We start from the raw sequence: 15,046 nt of genomic DNA on the forward strand, positions 1-15,046 counted from the left end.
GACTCCTCCCACTGGCCTCTCCCAGTGCTCAACCTCATCTCTTACCACCCTGTCCCAGCATACTAGGCTCCAGTCACACAGCCCCTCCCTATTCCTGCAACAAACCATGCCAGTGTGTTGTCCCCTTTAGTCCTTTACATTTGGGACCCTGCTCTCCACACAGCTGGCTCCTCCTCACCAGACACCCAATTGACACAGCTCTCCCCCTCCAGGGCACTCTCCTTCCCGAGTCCTGCTCTTTCCCCAGAGCATTGTGATTATGTGACATGATCTTATCTGAGTACTTCTTTATCATAGAGCTCCCTCACCACACTATAGGCTTCATGGTAGCAGAGATTTTGCTGTCTTATTTTCCTGCTTCCAGCCTAAGGATGGCAATTAATAAATGTTATTTATTAAATGACTGCTTAATAAATGTTAGCAACATGGAGGAACATATTCCCTTATATTCATGCCTGCCCTGGGTTTTTCTTTTTCGTAGCACTTAACTACTACCTAAAGTTATTTTGTTTACTCCTTCCCCAACTCAGCTTCCTTTCTCTCCTTGGAGCTTGTCTCCAGAGGCAGAACTTTTCTGTTTTATTCATGGCAGTAATGCCCAGGACTAAGAGTAATAACTAGTATTTGCAGGATGGACACCTGGGCAGACAGATCCAGAAGTGCGATGGATGCCTACAACAGGATCTGAGTGGGTCCTCCGTCTCCCGCTGCTGAACAGTACCTGGGCTCCAGGCCCTGTGCCACATCTACCCCAAGGCAGTGTGGCTTGGGCAGGTTGGTAAGGTAGTGAAGGCTGTGGGCTTGGAAGATGCGGACTATCCCATCTGTGCAGCCGCAGAAGATGAGATCCTCACTGACACAGAGGCAAGAAGACATGGAGACCTTTGAGGACAGAGTGGGTGGACCTAATTAGATCTAGTGCATTATGTATTCTGACCCAGGAACACAGGGACTGAGAAAGCAGTCATGGGCCTCAGGAGAAGACTTATAATTCCTTGGATCTAAGAACCTATTTGGACACATTTTAAGATTTTTGAAATTAGGATACAGTTTATAGTCACTATTGAAGGAAATGTGCCAGCAGGTGGACAGAGGCACAAGTTGGGACAGAGCTGTCATTGCTGTCTATAGAGGAACTTAGCTGTGGAAAGTATCTCTTCAGCAGACTACAACTTCAGATAGGCCACCTGCAGTAACCAGGTTAAAATTTAGGCTTAAGTCTTTTTTTTTTTTTTTTTTTTAATAAAACAACATCATAAGAACCCACAGCTCAGGCTTAAATCTTATTCCCAATTACTTAAAAACATTTTCATAAAGATTAAAGGATTCCAGAAAAAAATTAGTCTATAGGAAGGACTGTCTATCCTACCAGGACATGTAGATAAGAAGGGGCAGCAAGCGCCAGCCAGACTTCTAGATACAGGTTAAAGAAGCTTTTCCATATCAAGAGGAACTTCACGAGTCTTTTGGTGCTCAAGCACTAAACTCTATTGGCCAGAAGATTTTGACCTAGTTGGGAGTAGTGGCAATGTCTGTAATCCCAGCATCTTGGGAGGCTGAAGCAAGAGGATTACAAATTTGAGGCCAACCTCAGCAACTTGCAAGGCCCCAAGCAACTTAGCGAGACCCTGTTTCAAAATAAAAGATAAAAAAGTCTGGGGATGTAGCTCAGTGGTTAAGTTCAATTCCCAGTAATGAAACAAAAACAAAAACCAACTAACTAACTAAACAAACAAACAAAAAAAACCAGATGATTTTTGGCTTGAAATCTGCTTATGTTTTAGCAAGGATTGAAATGGGGAAAACAAAAACAAAATCCAAAATGCTGTTGTGTTACCTAGGACAGATAAAGCCTGTAATTCTTTTTTTTTTTTTTTTTTTTTTAAAAGAGAGTGGGGAGAGAGAGAGAGAGAGAGAGAGAGAGAGAGAGAGAGAGAGAGAGAGAGAGAATTTTTTAATATTTATTTTTTAGTTCTCGGCAGACACAACATCTTTGTTGGTATGTGTGGTATGTGGTGCTGAGGATCGAACCCGGATCGCACACACGCCAGGCGAGCGCGCTACCACTTGAGCCACATCCCCAGCCCAGGCCTGTAATTCTTTATATTCCATTAATCCTAAACTAGAGGCGAGTCACAAGAGCAGGCTAGGAGGAGCGGAAACTTGAGTTGTTCCTTCAAACAGCCAAATAGGCAACCAAGGTTGGGGTGGGAAGATAGCTTGGACTCAAACCTTCAGATACTTAAGAAAAGAAAACCTGCAGTTTATTGAGTAATTGTTGTTCAGTTTAAGATTTTATGTATTTTGCATAGTCTTTTTTGATTGAAAAATAAATAAGTTGGGCTGGGGCTATAGCACAGTGGTGAAGTGCTTGCCTTGCAAGTGTGGGCACTGGGTTTGATCCTCAGCACCACATACAAATAAATAAAGGTATTGTGTCCATATACAACTAAAAAAAATTAAAAAAAATAATTAAGTCAATATCATTTTAGATTTTTAAATAAATTTGGTTTTTAAAAAAACTTGAGCCAAGAGTGTTCAGTAAAGAAGAGAAACGTGAAACAGATCTAACAGTGATGAGAAAACAACTGTGACCTTGACCCCCTTTCAGGCAAGTCCTTTACACATATTCTCTTCCCTATCAATTGTGAAGGAGGCAGCAGAATTCCTATTTAACACATAATGAAACTGGGGCTTAGAGAGGGGAAGCCACACATCCTGAACTTAGGTGGTCAGTCACCAGCAGGGATGATGCTAAGCACCCCTGGAGACACACTGTATGGGAAAAGAACAGTTTCCCCACTACTGGCCGAGAGGGCTTGGGGGTACCTTCAGGTTGATCCATTTCTCCAGCACCCTCTTCTCGTTGAACTGGCAGAGGAGGCCCGAGTAGGACACACAGAAGGTATTGCCTGCCATCTGGCCCCGACCGCAGGCCACACCACAGAAGATGTTGTTGTGAAGCTCACCCAAGATGCCTGAACGTCCCACCAAGGGCACTGTGCCTGTCACCTGGAGGCAGAGCAGAGCACAGTGAGGTGCTGTATATATGTTCTAGCCCCTGACAGGGCCATAATGCGTCCCGTATCTATACAGTTAAACAGGGGGACTCTAAGAAATTCCTTAAAGTGGAGAAGAAAAGAAAAACAGAACCACACTTCTGGGTAGAAGGGTAGAAAAGTATTGGTCCAAGAATGAGATATGGCCTCAGAGTCGTGAGGTCTCTGCAGAGCCTGCCAGTCAGCACCTGGAACCCTGAGAGGATTGACGACCTGAGACCACTGCCCGCCAAATCTCAGATAGAAATGAGAGCCTCATGCTGCTGATGGTGACTCTGCTAGGGCCTGGCTAAGGTGGCAAAGACCCAAAACTCACCTTTGCTTCAGTAGAGACTTCCAAGAACCAGAACCTCACATGTCGGTTCCCCACAGTGACAAAATAACTGCTGTCCTCAGAGAAGGAGAGGGCAATGACCCTGCATGATACCTTGTTGGAGGCCACTACAATGTCTTTCTGGGAAAACAACAACAACAACAACAAAACAGTGCAGGGAGAAGCTCGTGACAGCACCCACCCCATGGGATTCTTTGTGCCTTGGCCCTCAGCCCTGGGTCTCCCTGCTCTGTTTTCCTTGGACCCTGAAATGAGGTGCTCTCTAAGGAAATCTACGTGTGACTCTTGTAATTTCTAGTAACTAAGGGAAGAGACTGAGACTTGGAAAGGTCCCTAGAAGAGAGCAAGTTCCAGAGCTTTCCTCGAGGGTCCAAGCTCTGCAGCTTACACATAATATTAGAGAAGACACAGCTGGGGGTAAGGACAACGCACCTCTGGTTGTCACAAACGGAGCTCCATTCTGAGCCTTCCCTGAGCCCTCTACAGGATAACTTATACAATCCACTCAAAGTGCCTCCTATGAGGGAGGCAGGTCTCCTCCACCCTACCAGGCTTGTGGGGTAGTAGAGGGGAATGTCATGTGTTCAAAGTCACACAGTAGGTTATGGGCATAGCCAGATCTTGGTATCCACTTTTGCTGACACCAAGCCCTTTTCCAGCTATTCTAAAGGCCAGACTTCCAGTATGTGGCAACTCAACGAAGTCTCACAACCTAACAAAGCAGGTACTATTATAGATATTTCAGAAATGAGGTAACCCTTGCAGATTAAGGTGACAGCTGATCAATATAAAAATAATTCTAATAATTCCACTAGATGAGATGCTGTCATGAGCCCTACAAAAAGGGTACCCTGTTCCCCTCCTGAAATAAGGACAAGGCAACAGGAACTCCATTTGGGGCCATAAAGTGATCTCAGAACGACACAATAAGTGCTGAAGAACAAAAAAGACAGGAGATAGTAGGGGCTGGTTGATATTTGCTGGCTGAATGAGCATTTATCAAGTTATCTCATTCAGTTCCTCCAATGCCTAAGACTCAGGATGATCTGGCAACTGGCTGCCCGCCCATATGCCCATTGTCAACTCTTACCTTCCAGTCCCAGACGTTGAGGACCATGTCATGCTGATAGCCCATTGACACGATGTGCTTCATATTGGGTGAGAAGGCCACACAGGCCACACCATACTTGTGGCCCAACATCTCCGCCACCTGGCTTTTCTCCTCCACATCCCAGATGCGCACGGCTGGCCTGTGCCCGTTCTGGGGAAGGTGAGGCCATTACTGCTGCTGGGCTGTGTACCAGGCAAGGCTAGAGGGACTGTCAGGGCTGAGGCTGGCTTTGCCACAGGGTGTACTGAAAAAGCTCCCTCCCTCCCCCATCTCCCACTGAGCTTTTCTGGCCCAGGCAGGTGTCATTCCAGGGACTCCCAGGCCTGCTAGGAGCACAAGGAATGACCCCCTAGACCCTCCCCACCTGCTCAGTTGTGATCATGACTCACCTCCCCCGTCACTATGAACTTCCCATCAGGGGAGAAGGCCAAGGCACTCAGAGACTTCCTGGGGACAAGGAAAGGAATTGATAACTGGTTCCACTGAGATGGCTGTGCTTTCAGCAACCTGCCCATTCCTGGCTCCCCAGTCTAGGAAGAGGCCAGGAGAGCTGAGTGTGAGAAGCTCCCGCATACCAGTGCCACTGTGTGCCCAACACAGCAGTCAGAGAAATGGGTGTTAAAAACAAGGCCTCTTCCTCCTTGAACACCCAACCCAAATAGGATGGACACTGTACAGGGACCCTGCTTTCTTCTTTTTATGCAGGGGTGAGCTTCCCAAGAACCTACCACCCAGTAACTTTGAGAAACTCAGATGCAGGAAATGGTACAGACCTGGCCTAACTAAAGAAGTGATGCTGATGGGAGGATACTGGCAGCCATCACCCCAAGACAGCCTGCAGCATGTGCTCCACTGCTAAATGCTCAAGGTGTTCTGGAAAACCCATAAATGGCCGACATGTTTTTCTCTGATTCTCATAGTCTTCCCAAGAACTGAATGACCAGACAAGTTGGCACATTTTGTGGTAGCAAGATTTACTGTTCCCACATTGTATCATTTTCTTCTTCTTCTCTCTTTTAATCTTGTTTTACCTTTGTTCCTTAACAGTCTCCCTCAATCAGTTAGTAAATGAGTATACAGATAACTAAGTAAATGCCTAGACTTGAACTCATGGACTCAATCAATCCTGCCTCAGTCTCCCAAACAGCTGCGGTTACAGGTGTGCACCACATCTAGTTTTCTGGGTTAGTCTTTGACAACCTCAGAGAACATCTATTTTTGAGTCCACCCTCAGGTAACTTTCCATCAATTCTTATAGCAGAGGATAGGGTGAGCTGTTTAATCCATTGTCCCCTCGATCCTCCTTCTTACTGATATAGCCCCAGTTTTAATTGGGATGTTGATGTTCCTGACTAGAGTACATTTCCTCACCTTTTTTTTTTTTTTTTTTTGTACCAGGGATTGAACTCAGGGACACTCAACTACTAATCTACATCCCCAACTTTATTTTGTATTTTTTATTTAGAGACAGGGCCTCACTGAGTTGCTAGCACCTCACGTTTGCTGAGGCTGGCTTTGAACTCGTGGGTCCTCTTAGCTCAGCCTCCCCACCCATTGCAATTACAAGCATATGCCACCGTGTCCAGCTTCCTCACTTCTCTTGAAGCTACTCAAGGATGGCTACATGAAAGTCTGGCCAATGAGAAGGAAATTGACACGCTATTTATGACTTCCAGAAAGGTTTCTCAAGTGAACCTTTTGCCCTAATCACCACCTGCTTCCCTCCTGAAATAAGGACATGACAGCCAGAACTCCAGCACAGGCCATGAGGTGACTTCAGGAACAGAAGCCTCAAAATAAGTGTGGTAAAATAGAAAAACCAAAGGACTGGGGTCTCTGATGCTCACAGAAACAACATCTCACGCTCAGAATTCTTATATGTAGAAAGAACATCTTTGTGTTTTAAGCCATGCATGATAGGGGGTTTCTGTTGTCTGTAGCCACCTCTAACCACTTGCATGCCCTGACCCCGTGCCTGGCCCTCTGGCAAACTCTGTATGGGCATCACTGCAGATTCCTCCAGCATATACCAGGGAGTATGGACTCTCATTAGCCAATTTTTGCAAATGATACTTCAACAAAGGGAAGTCCCCTGCCCAAGGTCATTCAACCAGACAGGGCAATGTTCTAACCTCTAGGCTGCACATCAGAATTCCCAAGGGAGCTTTTAAAAAATGGTCAGGTTATGCTAAGACCAGTTAAGTGGAAACGTGGTGATAAAATAGAAAAGTATATGCCCACTCTCATAGAAGACTCCTCCAAGATAATTTATAATCACAAAGAGGAAAAAAAGAGGCTTTGCAGTAGGGAAGTCTGGTAGACACCACCTTAACCTAGAGCGCCACATGAACACCACCAGTCATGGGAGACTTCTTGACAGGGCTCCAGGTACACAGCTCTCCTGTGGTGTTCCTGCCAAAGATGCAGGACCTGAATCTACATATGAGGAAACATCGAACAAGTTCAAGTGTTGATATTCTACAAAATATCTGATCTGCAATCCTTAAAAATGTCAAGGTGTTGAGAATTAAGAAAAGATGGAAGAGATACTTCAGGCTGAAGGAGACTGAAAGCACAACTCAATGTGTATAGAATCTTTTGGCTATAAAGGACAGCCTTGGAATAAGTGGTGAAACTTGGAGTCACATGAGAAGTAGATGGTAGTGATGTACCTTGCCATCCTCCTGCCTAGGGATTTATTGTGTTTTTGAAGGATTATATCATAATTGTTTTGTAGAAAATAAACACTGAGGTATATAGAGACAGAGGCATCATGTTTGCAACTTACTCTCAAATACTTTAGAAAGAATGTGTATTGATAAAGAATGAGAGGCCCTCTTTGTACTATTCTTGTAAGTCTGAACCTATTTCAATATAAAGTTTAAATATTGCCAATGCTCAGGTCTCATCCGACCAGTAAATTCAGATTTCTCTGGGGGTGAGGCCCAGGGATCAGGTGACTCTGAAATGCAGTCAGAGGGGAAAAAAAAATCCTTCACTGGCCACACCTCTTCCTAAGATAGACCCACTGAAGGCCAAGAGTAGGCACATTCGTGGCCTCCACTTCAGGTCAGGGTCACCTACTTCACCGCCTACAGGGAACACAGATGAGAGAACTTATTAAGAGAGGTCTGACAAATGCCGTCAAGATCCAGCCCATCCACTGCTACAAGTGAACTATGGGCCTCAGGCCAGAATTTCTCATTTTTTTCCAAAATGAGAGGGATATTTATTTATTTATTTTTTCTTTTTTTTTTTTAAATATTTATTTATTTATTAGTTATTGGCGGACACAACATCTTTGTTTGTATGTGGTGCTGGAGGATCGAACCCGGGCCGCACGCATTCCAGGAGGGCGCACTACCGCTTGAGCCACATCCCCAGCCCCGGATATTTATTTTTATGTAAACAACTTTAGGTGTTGTTGACTAATTCCAATCTTTAGAACACTGTTGGGCAAGTCTGTGGGCACCTGATTTATGATTATTTTCTTAAGGATGCTCTCACAAATGGAGGCAGCTATTTTACTTGCAGAGTAGGCCAAAGCCCAGAAAGAAGTTTCTCACCTAAGATCACACAGTGAACAAACTATGGCTGCTTCTCACATTGCCAGACCCTTCACCATTGCAGAGTCCTTGCCCTGGCCATCTCTCCTGCCTAGGTGTTTTCCCTTTGTTGTCATGAGTCACCCTCTCACTTCCTTCAAGTCTCAGACCCTGGAAGGACTTCCCTGAGTCCTCAGAAGTGGATTTCTCACATTCTCTGTCCTAGCACATCCCCCATCATTTCCTCCATGTCACCAATCATGATGATCTAGTAATTTGCCAACTGGTTTTCAGACTCTCCTGTATTGGGCTGTTAGCTCTAGAAAGCGGAGATTCTCATCACTTTTGTTCATTGCTGTTATCACCAGCACCTGGAACAGTACCTAGCACAGAGTGGACACTTTGTGAATGAGGCTGAACTAATGGTTGAGTGCATGAGTGAGTCACCTACCCATGAGCACTTCAGGCTCTGTGGAGGACAGGTCCCAAGACCCTGATTCCCTCCACCCCATGCCCAGGCCCCAGCCTACCTGGCAGTATTAAAGATGTGCTGCTGCTTGTTTTCCTTGGGGTTCAAAATCACCACCACACAGCTGTGGAGAAAGAGGAAAACATGCTTATTAAAATAGTGTGTATGAGCGGGGCACTGGTATCCAGTATGATTCTATCCCAACAGAAAAAAAAAAAAAAACCACACACACACATCAATAGGGCTCCTCTGAACAGAAGATTTTTTTCTGGTCTTCTCTAGATTTTTTTTTTTTTTTGGATAGACACAATACCTTTATTTTGTTTATTTACTTTTTTAATGTGGTGCTGAGGATCAAATCCAGTGCCTCATACATGCTAGGTAAGTGCTCTACCACTGAGCTACAGCCCCAACCCCTTCTCTAGATTTTAATGCTGAGAATTCTGGGGTACTTAACATTATTAATAAATTCTTAAATAGAAACCAACACTGCCTATATGGAAACTATTCTGTCAGGTCCTAAGCTAATAAAGATTTTTTTATGTCTATAATCTTTTTAAATCCTCCAAACTACCAGGTAAGGTCAGGACTCCTTAGACCCATTTCATAGATGAGGAAACTGAAGCCCAAGGACAGGAAGTCCTTTGCCCACTCAGCAGATCAGGAACAGAATAGGGATGTGAAATCTTCCCCATTAGATTTAAAAGCCCACCCTTGTCCTCTATCCTGAACTGCTCCCCTCAAATTCAACAACAGAAACTGTTCATCAGGAATTACCTTGGATCTTCCCTGCCCTACCTTGCTGGGGTGGTCCCTTTGGTGCCTAGATCAGTGCCACGTTAGATCAGTATTTATGGGATACACAGCTGTCTGATCCTCAGTCCTCTCAACTACCCAAGTGGAGGTATCATTAGTTCAGTCTTATAGAGACAGAAGCAGAATACATATGTGGGGTTAAAACCACATTTTTGGTTTTAACCACATGTATTTCCCAGAATCTCTGCCATCTCCCACTTGCAGTCATAATTAAGACTTTTATAATGTCTACTATATGCTGAGTACTGTTCTAGACCCAGATGGGTTCATGGAATCCTCTCCACAGCCCTTAGAGAAAAGCAGCATTATCCACATTCTACAAATAGGAAATCTTAGCTCTAGAGAAATCACCAATGACTTCAGATTTCAAATTCCCTTGCAATGATGAGATGTCAAGCCCATCATGTACTTACCCTGCAAGGTAGGCCACATGGCCTGTGCCAGGGTCACAGGTTAGACCACTGCTATTCTGGGCTGTGATGCCAAGCACCTTCTCAAGTGACACCTGCAAAGAAAAGGCCCAAGTCAGAAGCACCTGCCCCAGCAAGCCCCCATGGCACAGCTGTCTTGGCTACTGATGCAATTCCTGCTATATTCAACAAACACTCAGAGTTTCTGCAGTCATGCTACCCACAGCAACTACCACTTGCTCTTTTTTAATATATTTTAGTTGTAGATGGGCACAACACCCTTATTTTATTTATTTATTTTTATGTGGTGCCGAGGATCAAACCCAATGCCTCTTGTGTGCTAGGTGAGCGCTCTACCACTGAGCCACAACCCCAGCCCACCACTTATTCTTTTTAACACTCTTTTTTTAAAAAATATTTTTTTAGACGATGGACCTTTATTTTACTGATTTATATGCAGTGCTGAGAATCGAACCCAGCGCCTCACACAAGCTAAGCAAGCGCTCTGCCACTGAGCCACAACTCCAGCCCTTAACACTCTTTTGACAAAAACATAATGCTAGGTGAAGGACACAGAGTAGTGGGGCAGACAGACAAAAATCCCTATCTTCTTGGAGTTCACACATTGATGGTGATGTAGATGGAGGACATAGAAAAGGGACAGAACATATATGCAGAATAGATGTGAGGTGATGATAGAAGCAACAGAGAAAAACACAGGGAAGGAGTCTGAGAATGCAGGGGGAGGGGAAGAAGAATGCCATAGTGGGAAGATGACATTTGAATAAGTTTCTAAGTACTTTCTCTATGTTGGAGTTTTGCTGTTGCCCTGGCTGGCATCAAACTTGAAATCTTCCTGCCTCAGCCTCCCAGGTAGCTGGGATTGTAGGTATTTGTCATCATGGATGTAAGACTTGAATCCTCAGAACAAACCAGGGAAGAAGGTATTATGACCACTCTTATTTATAGCCAATGATACTGAGGTCCAAGATTCTGCATCTGGGGAGTAGCAAGATTGGGATATAAACCTAGGCACTTTGGGCCTTGCAGGGGAAACAGAGCATTGAACAAAAATAGACACTTTCCCTCATCAAAGTCTAGCCTGGTGTGGTGGAACTTGGGTAGCTGAAGCTGAGGAAGGAGAATCACAAGTTCAAAGTCAGCCTGAACAACTTAGTAAGACTCTAGCAAAAAGTATCAAAAGAGCTGGATGTGGTGGCATGCACGCTTGTGACCCAGCAGCTTGGGAGGCTGAGGCAGTAGGATTGTGAGTTCAAAGCCACCTTCAGCAACTTAGCAAGGTGCTAAGCAAGTCAGTGAGACCCTGTCTCTAAATAAAATACAAAAAAGGGCTGGGGATGTGGCTCAGTGGTCCAGTGCCCCTGAGTTCAATCCCTGGTACCCTCCCCCCACCCCCGCTGCCAAAAAAAAGTACTGAAGATAAAGCTCAGTAGTAGAGATCCCTGGGGTTTGATCCCCAGTACTAAAGAAAAAAATTCAATGTCTGGAGGTTCTAGAAGTTTCAATAAGCAAAGAAACAAGAGGATGGTCACATTTTAAAAAAGTAAAACTCAAAGGGCACGATTGCACATGCTTTTAATTGCAGTTACTTGGGAGGCTGAGGCAGGAGGATCACAAATTTGAGGTCAACCTTGACAACTTAGTGAAACCCTGTCTCAAAATTTTAAGAATAAATAAATAAAAGGGCAGGGGATAAAGCTCAGTTGTAGAGGGCCCCTGAGTTCAATCCTCAGTACCACGATAGATATAAAGAAATTTTTTAAAAAATTAAAAAAATGTTTTTTAAATTTTCAAAGATAAGTTAAATGGGTCAGACTCAATCATAATTGACTGAACAATTTATATAAGTACGGTACTTTCATATTTTAATCGATTATTTTTTTCTTATAGTCAGTGATCCTTAACCAAGTCACTGGCTTCAGAATTGAAAAGCAAATATAGAGTAGCTAACATTTACTGGGCATTTCCCGGTAGCCAGGTGCTATTCCAATCCCTATAAGCTGTATTAACTTATTTAATACTCATAATAACCCTATGATATAATTACTATCATTGTTATTCCTGTCTTACAGATAAAACAGGGGCCCAGAGGGGTTATCCATCCAGAAAGGAGTGCCAGGATTCTAACACAACCATGACACTTATGCTGGATTTTGTTTGTTTTGTTTTGTTGGTACTGGCGATTGAAACCAGGGGTATTCTACCACTGAGCTTTTATTTTGAGATAGGGACTCACTAAGTTGCTCAGGCTGGCCTTGAACTTGTGATCTTCTTGCCTCAGCCTCCTGAGTTGCTGGGATTACAGGTGTGTGCCATGGCACCCAGCTAATGTTTTATGTGTCTGCAAAAGAAGAAAAATAAGTGACACTACCCAAGTACAATAATAACAGCATTAGTTAACACTAATAAGAGTATATGCAAATATGCCAGGTGTTATTCTAAATGCTTAAGGACTGTGAACTCCTATAATCCTTACAAATACCCTATAAGGGATTTCCACATCATTATTCTCATTTTACAGGTGAGGAAAATTAAAAAAAAAAAGTTCCAAACTTGTTAAGAAGAGCAGAATTAATGTTCAAGCTCAGGCAGTCTGAGTCTAGAGATTGTGCACTTAATTACCTTGTTATACTACCTCTTTGTATTTACTACTGTTATTCTCCCATACAAGTTTAAGAGCTCACAAAACACTTTCATGAACACATATGATAAGGGCAATAAAGTATAAGGCACTTAATAAGAGATCAAGGCAGGTGTCTGTTTTAGACTGAGACTGGAGAAAGTCTCTCTGAGTAGAAATACTCAAGGATGAGACTGAGAGAAGAGAAGCCAGGCAGACAGGCAGACTGTAGCAAAAAGCCCAGGTAGAGGATTCACCCACCACAAGTGCTAGGAGGCAGAAAGGAACTTGGAGTTCCAGAAAAACAGAAAGCAGGCAGTATATTGTTATGGTCTGAGCTTAATCAATATAGATTATAAATTATATATTATAGATTATAAAATATTAAATAATAGGATTATGTGATGTGTTATATAATAAATAATGTTAAGCTATTTCTAAGATGATAAAAAATTGTCTTTCTGCAGTTTGTGCACCCACCTATACTTTGTGTGGCCACAAATGTAAAGTCCCCAGGATATGGTGGTCTGTATTTGCTCTGCTAACTGCCTTCTCAGCCCCTGTACTCTGCTTGCTTGCAATTTGCAAAATTCCATGGGATGTGGTTTTCTTCCTTAAATATTTTGACCACAAACAGTTTGAGGTGCTTCTTTCAGAGAGCCACTTGGACTCTGTCAGAAGTGTCCCTGGTCAGGAAAAGAGAGATAAAATTCTTTTATTTGTTTCAAATTCGTACTTAGTGTGTTTTCTGAGCAGTATGTTTTCTGAGCAGTCACCTCATAACAATATGGGACTGAAGTCGTAGTTCAATGGTAGAACGCCTGCCTCACAGGTTTAAAGCACTGGGTTTGATCTTCAGCACATAAAAATACATAAAACAAATTACAAAATAAATAAAATATAGAAAGCAATCAGGAAGTTTGACAGGACTTTGGGGAGACGGAGGACATGGGAGGTAGAGACAGAAAGGTGGGCAAGGGCCACCTGCCCACAATCATGCAGCCAGGAGTAGGCAGTACAAAGACAGCAGAAACCCACAAAGCAGCAATAATATACACCAGCAGCTGCCACATATTCACCTATTATCTAGGCTCTGTGTCAAGAAGGTCACAGTTACAATTTCATCTTCCTTCAAGAAGGTCACAGTTACAATTTCATCTTCCTCCAACATTGTGATATGGTTGTTATCTCCATTTTATTTTCTTAATTTTTTAAAAATATTTTTTTAATGTCAATGAACCTTTATTTTATTTCTTTATATGCGATGCTGAGAATCAAACCCAGTGCTTCACACATGCTAGGCAAGCAGTTTACCACTGAGCCACGACCCCAGCCCCATGTTATCTCCATTTTATAAAAACAGATTTTTGTGCCTAAGGAGTTAAAGAGCACTTTTTTTTTTTTTCTTAAATTGCTGGTGTGCTAAGGGAATTCCTTCTACCTACTCTAAAGTAATTCCTTTCTGTGTTTCTGTGTCTCAGAATTTAGGATACTAAAATCCTGTATGCCCTCCTCCCCAAGCCGCACTGCTGACATTTTAGAAATAATTATTCACTTCCTTGCCATAGTTTTGAGGGGGAATATGGAATAAGAATCCCACCTTAGTTAGGGAAAAGGAAGCAGAAGGCAAGATATGAGAGAATGCAGAGTAGAACCAATGAGATGGGGCAGGTGACTGGACGAGAAGTGTTTAAAGGTGAATGAATGGGGGCTTATCCAGGAAGGTGGGTCTAGGCAGTGATTTGTAGAAGCAAAATGCTTTTCCAGGAGTTGGAATCCGAAGAAACCCCAAGAACGCTCCAATATTGAGGGTAGAGCCAAGAACCAAGAGCAGCACCCAAGAGAGGAGGCAGCGGAAACTGGGAAGAGCCTTATGCTCAAAGGGGGCGGAACTTCCGTGATGAGGCGGGGCTAGAGAGCAACCTGAGGGGACCAATAGGCGGGAACTGATGGGCGGGGCCAAAGAGCTTAGGGATGAACAGGGTGCGGCCCAAAGAAGGCTGGAATTGGAGTGGACAGGGCGAGCAGCTTCTCACCCGGTTCTGTACGGTGTCCTCGGGCGCCGTCAAGAGTCGTGTCCGCCGCCGGAGGCAGAGTGGTGGGGCAGGGGGCGGGGGGGACTGGGTTCTTCGCGCTGGAATTCCCCCCATGATAGATGGCAGCTTCTCGACTGCATCGTTCCGCGCGTAGCCTCCCGGCCCTAAGGCAGCCATCGTCGCATCGGAGACCAGCGACCGTTATGCTCTTTAACCGCCGCGGCCGCCACGACCCACTCGAATAGTGAATAGCCGCGGGAAAGCCGGCGGCGCTGCCCATTGGACGCGGCAGCCACCCGTCTGGCCAATCTCGGGGCGGCCGGACGGCGATCAGGACCAATAGGAGCTAAGAGGCGGAGCCAGAGTACCAGGCAGGGCGGGGCTGCAGCCAAACTATTTGGTTCTGATCAAGCATTTTGGGGCTTCTCGTTCAAACTGTTTTTCTCATTCTTTGGAGTGTACAGTGATTAACTTTTACTAGGCTAAGGCCATAGCCCTCTCCTCTGCTTTTTGCTGCCACCGGGACGACTATCCGGGCTATGGCAGTCGCCCGATGTTGGTTTAGGGTGGAGCGGAAAGAGCCTGCCGGCCCAGAGGACTTGGTGGGCGCAGGCTCAGAAACCCT

At 44.3% G+C, this 15,046-nt stretch overlaps 1 protein-coding gene across 1 annotated transcript in view; it reads right to left on the reverse strand.

The window, feature by feature from the left end:
* WDR62 (WD repeat domain 62) overlaps positions 1-15,022 on the reverse strand; it is a 40,600-nt gene extending 25,578 nt beyond the window's left edge. The window contains exons 1-8 of the mRNA XM_081274005.1: positions 14,422-15,022; positions 9,748-9,839; positions 8,580-8,642; positions 4,894-4,951; positions 4,484-4,654; positions 3,376-3,513; positions 2,830-3,012; positions 722-882 (exon numbers count right to left, since the gene is read on the reverse strand). Coding sequence (XP_081130131.1) covers positions 722-882; positions 2,830-3,012; positions 3,376-3,513; positions 4,484-4,654; positions 4,894-4,951; positions 8,580-8,642; positions 9,748-9,839; positions 14,422-14,598 — 1,043 coding nt within the window. The 5' untranslated portion in view covers positions 14,599-15,022. The remainder of the gene's footprint in view (positions 1-721; positions 883-2,829; positions 3,013-3,375; positions 3,514-4,483; positions 4,655-4,893; positions 4,952-8,579; positions 8,643-9,747; positions 9,840-14,421) is intronic.
* Positions 15,023-15,046: the final 24 nt, after the last annotated feature.

Source organism: Spermophilus citellus, assembly GCF_964194105.1.
Source record: "Spermophilus citellus genome assembly, chromosome: 18".
Taxonomy (NCBI): Eukaryota; Metazoa; Chordata; class Mammalia; order Rodentia; family Sciuridae; genus Spermophilus; species Spermophilus citellus.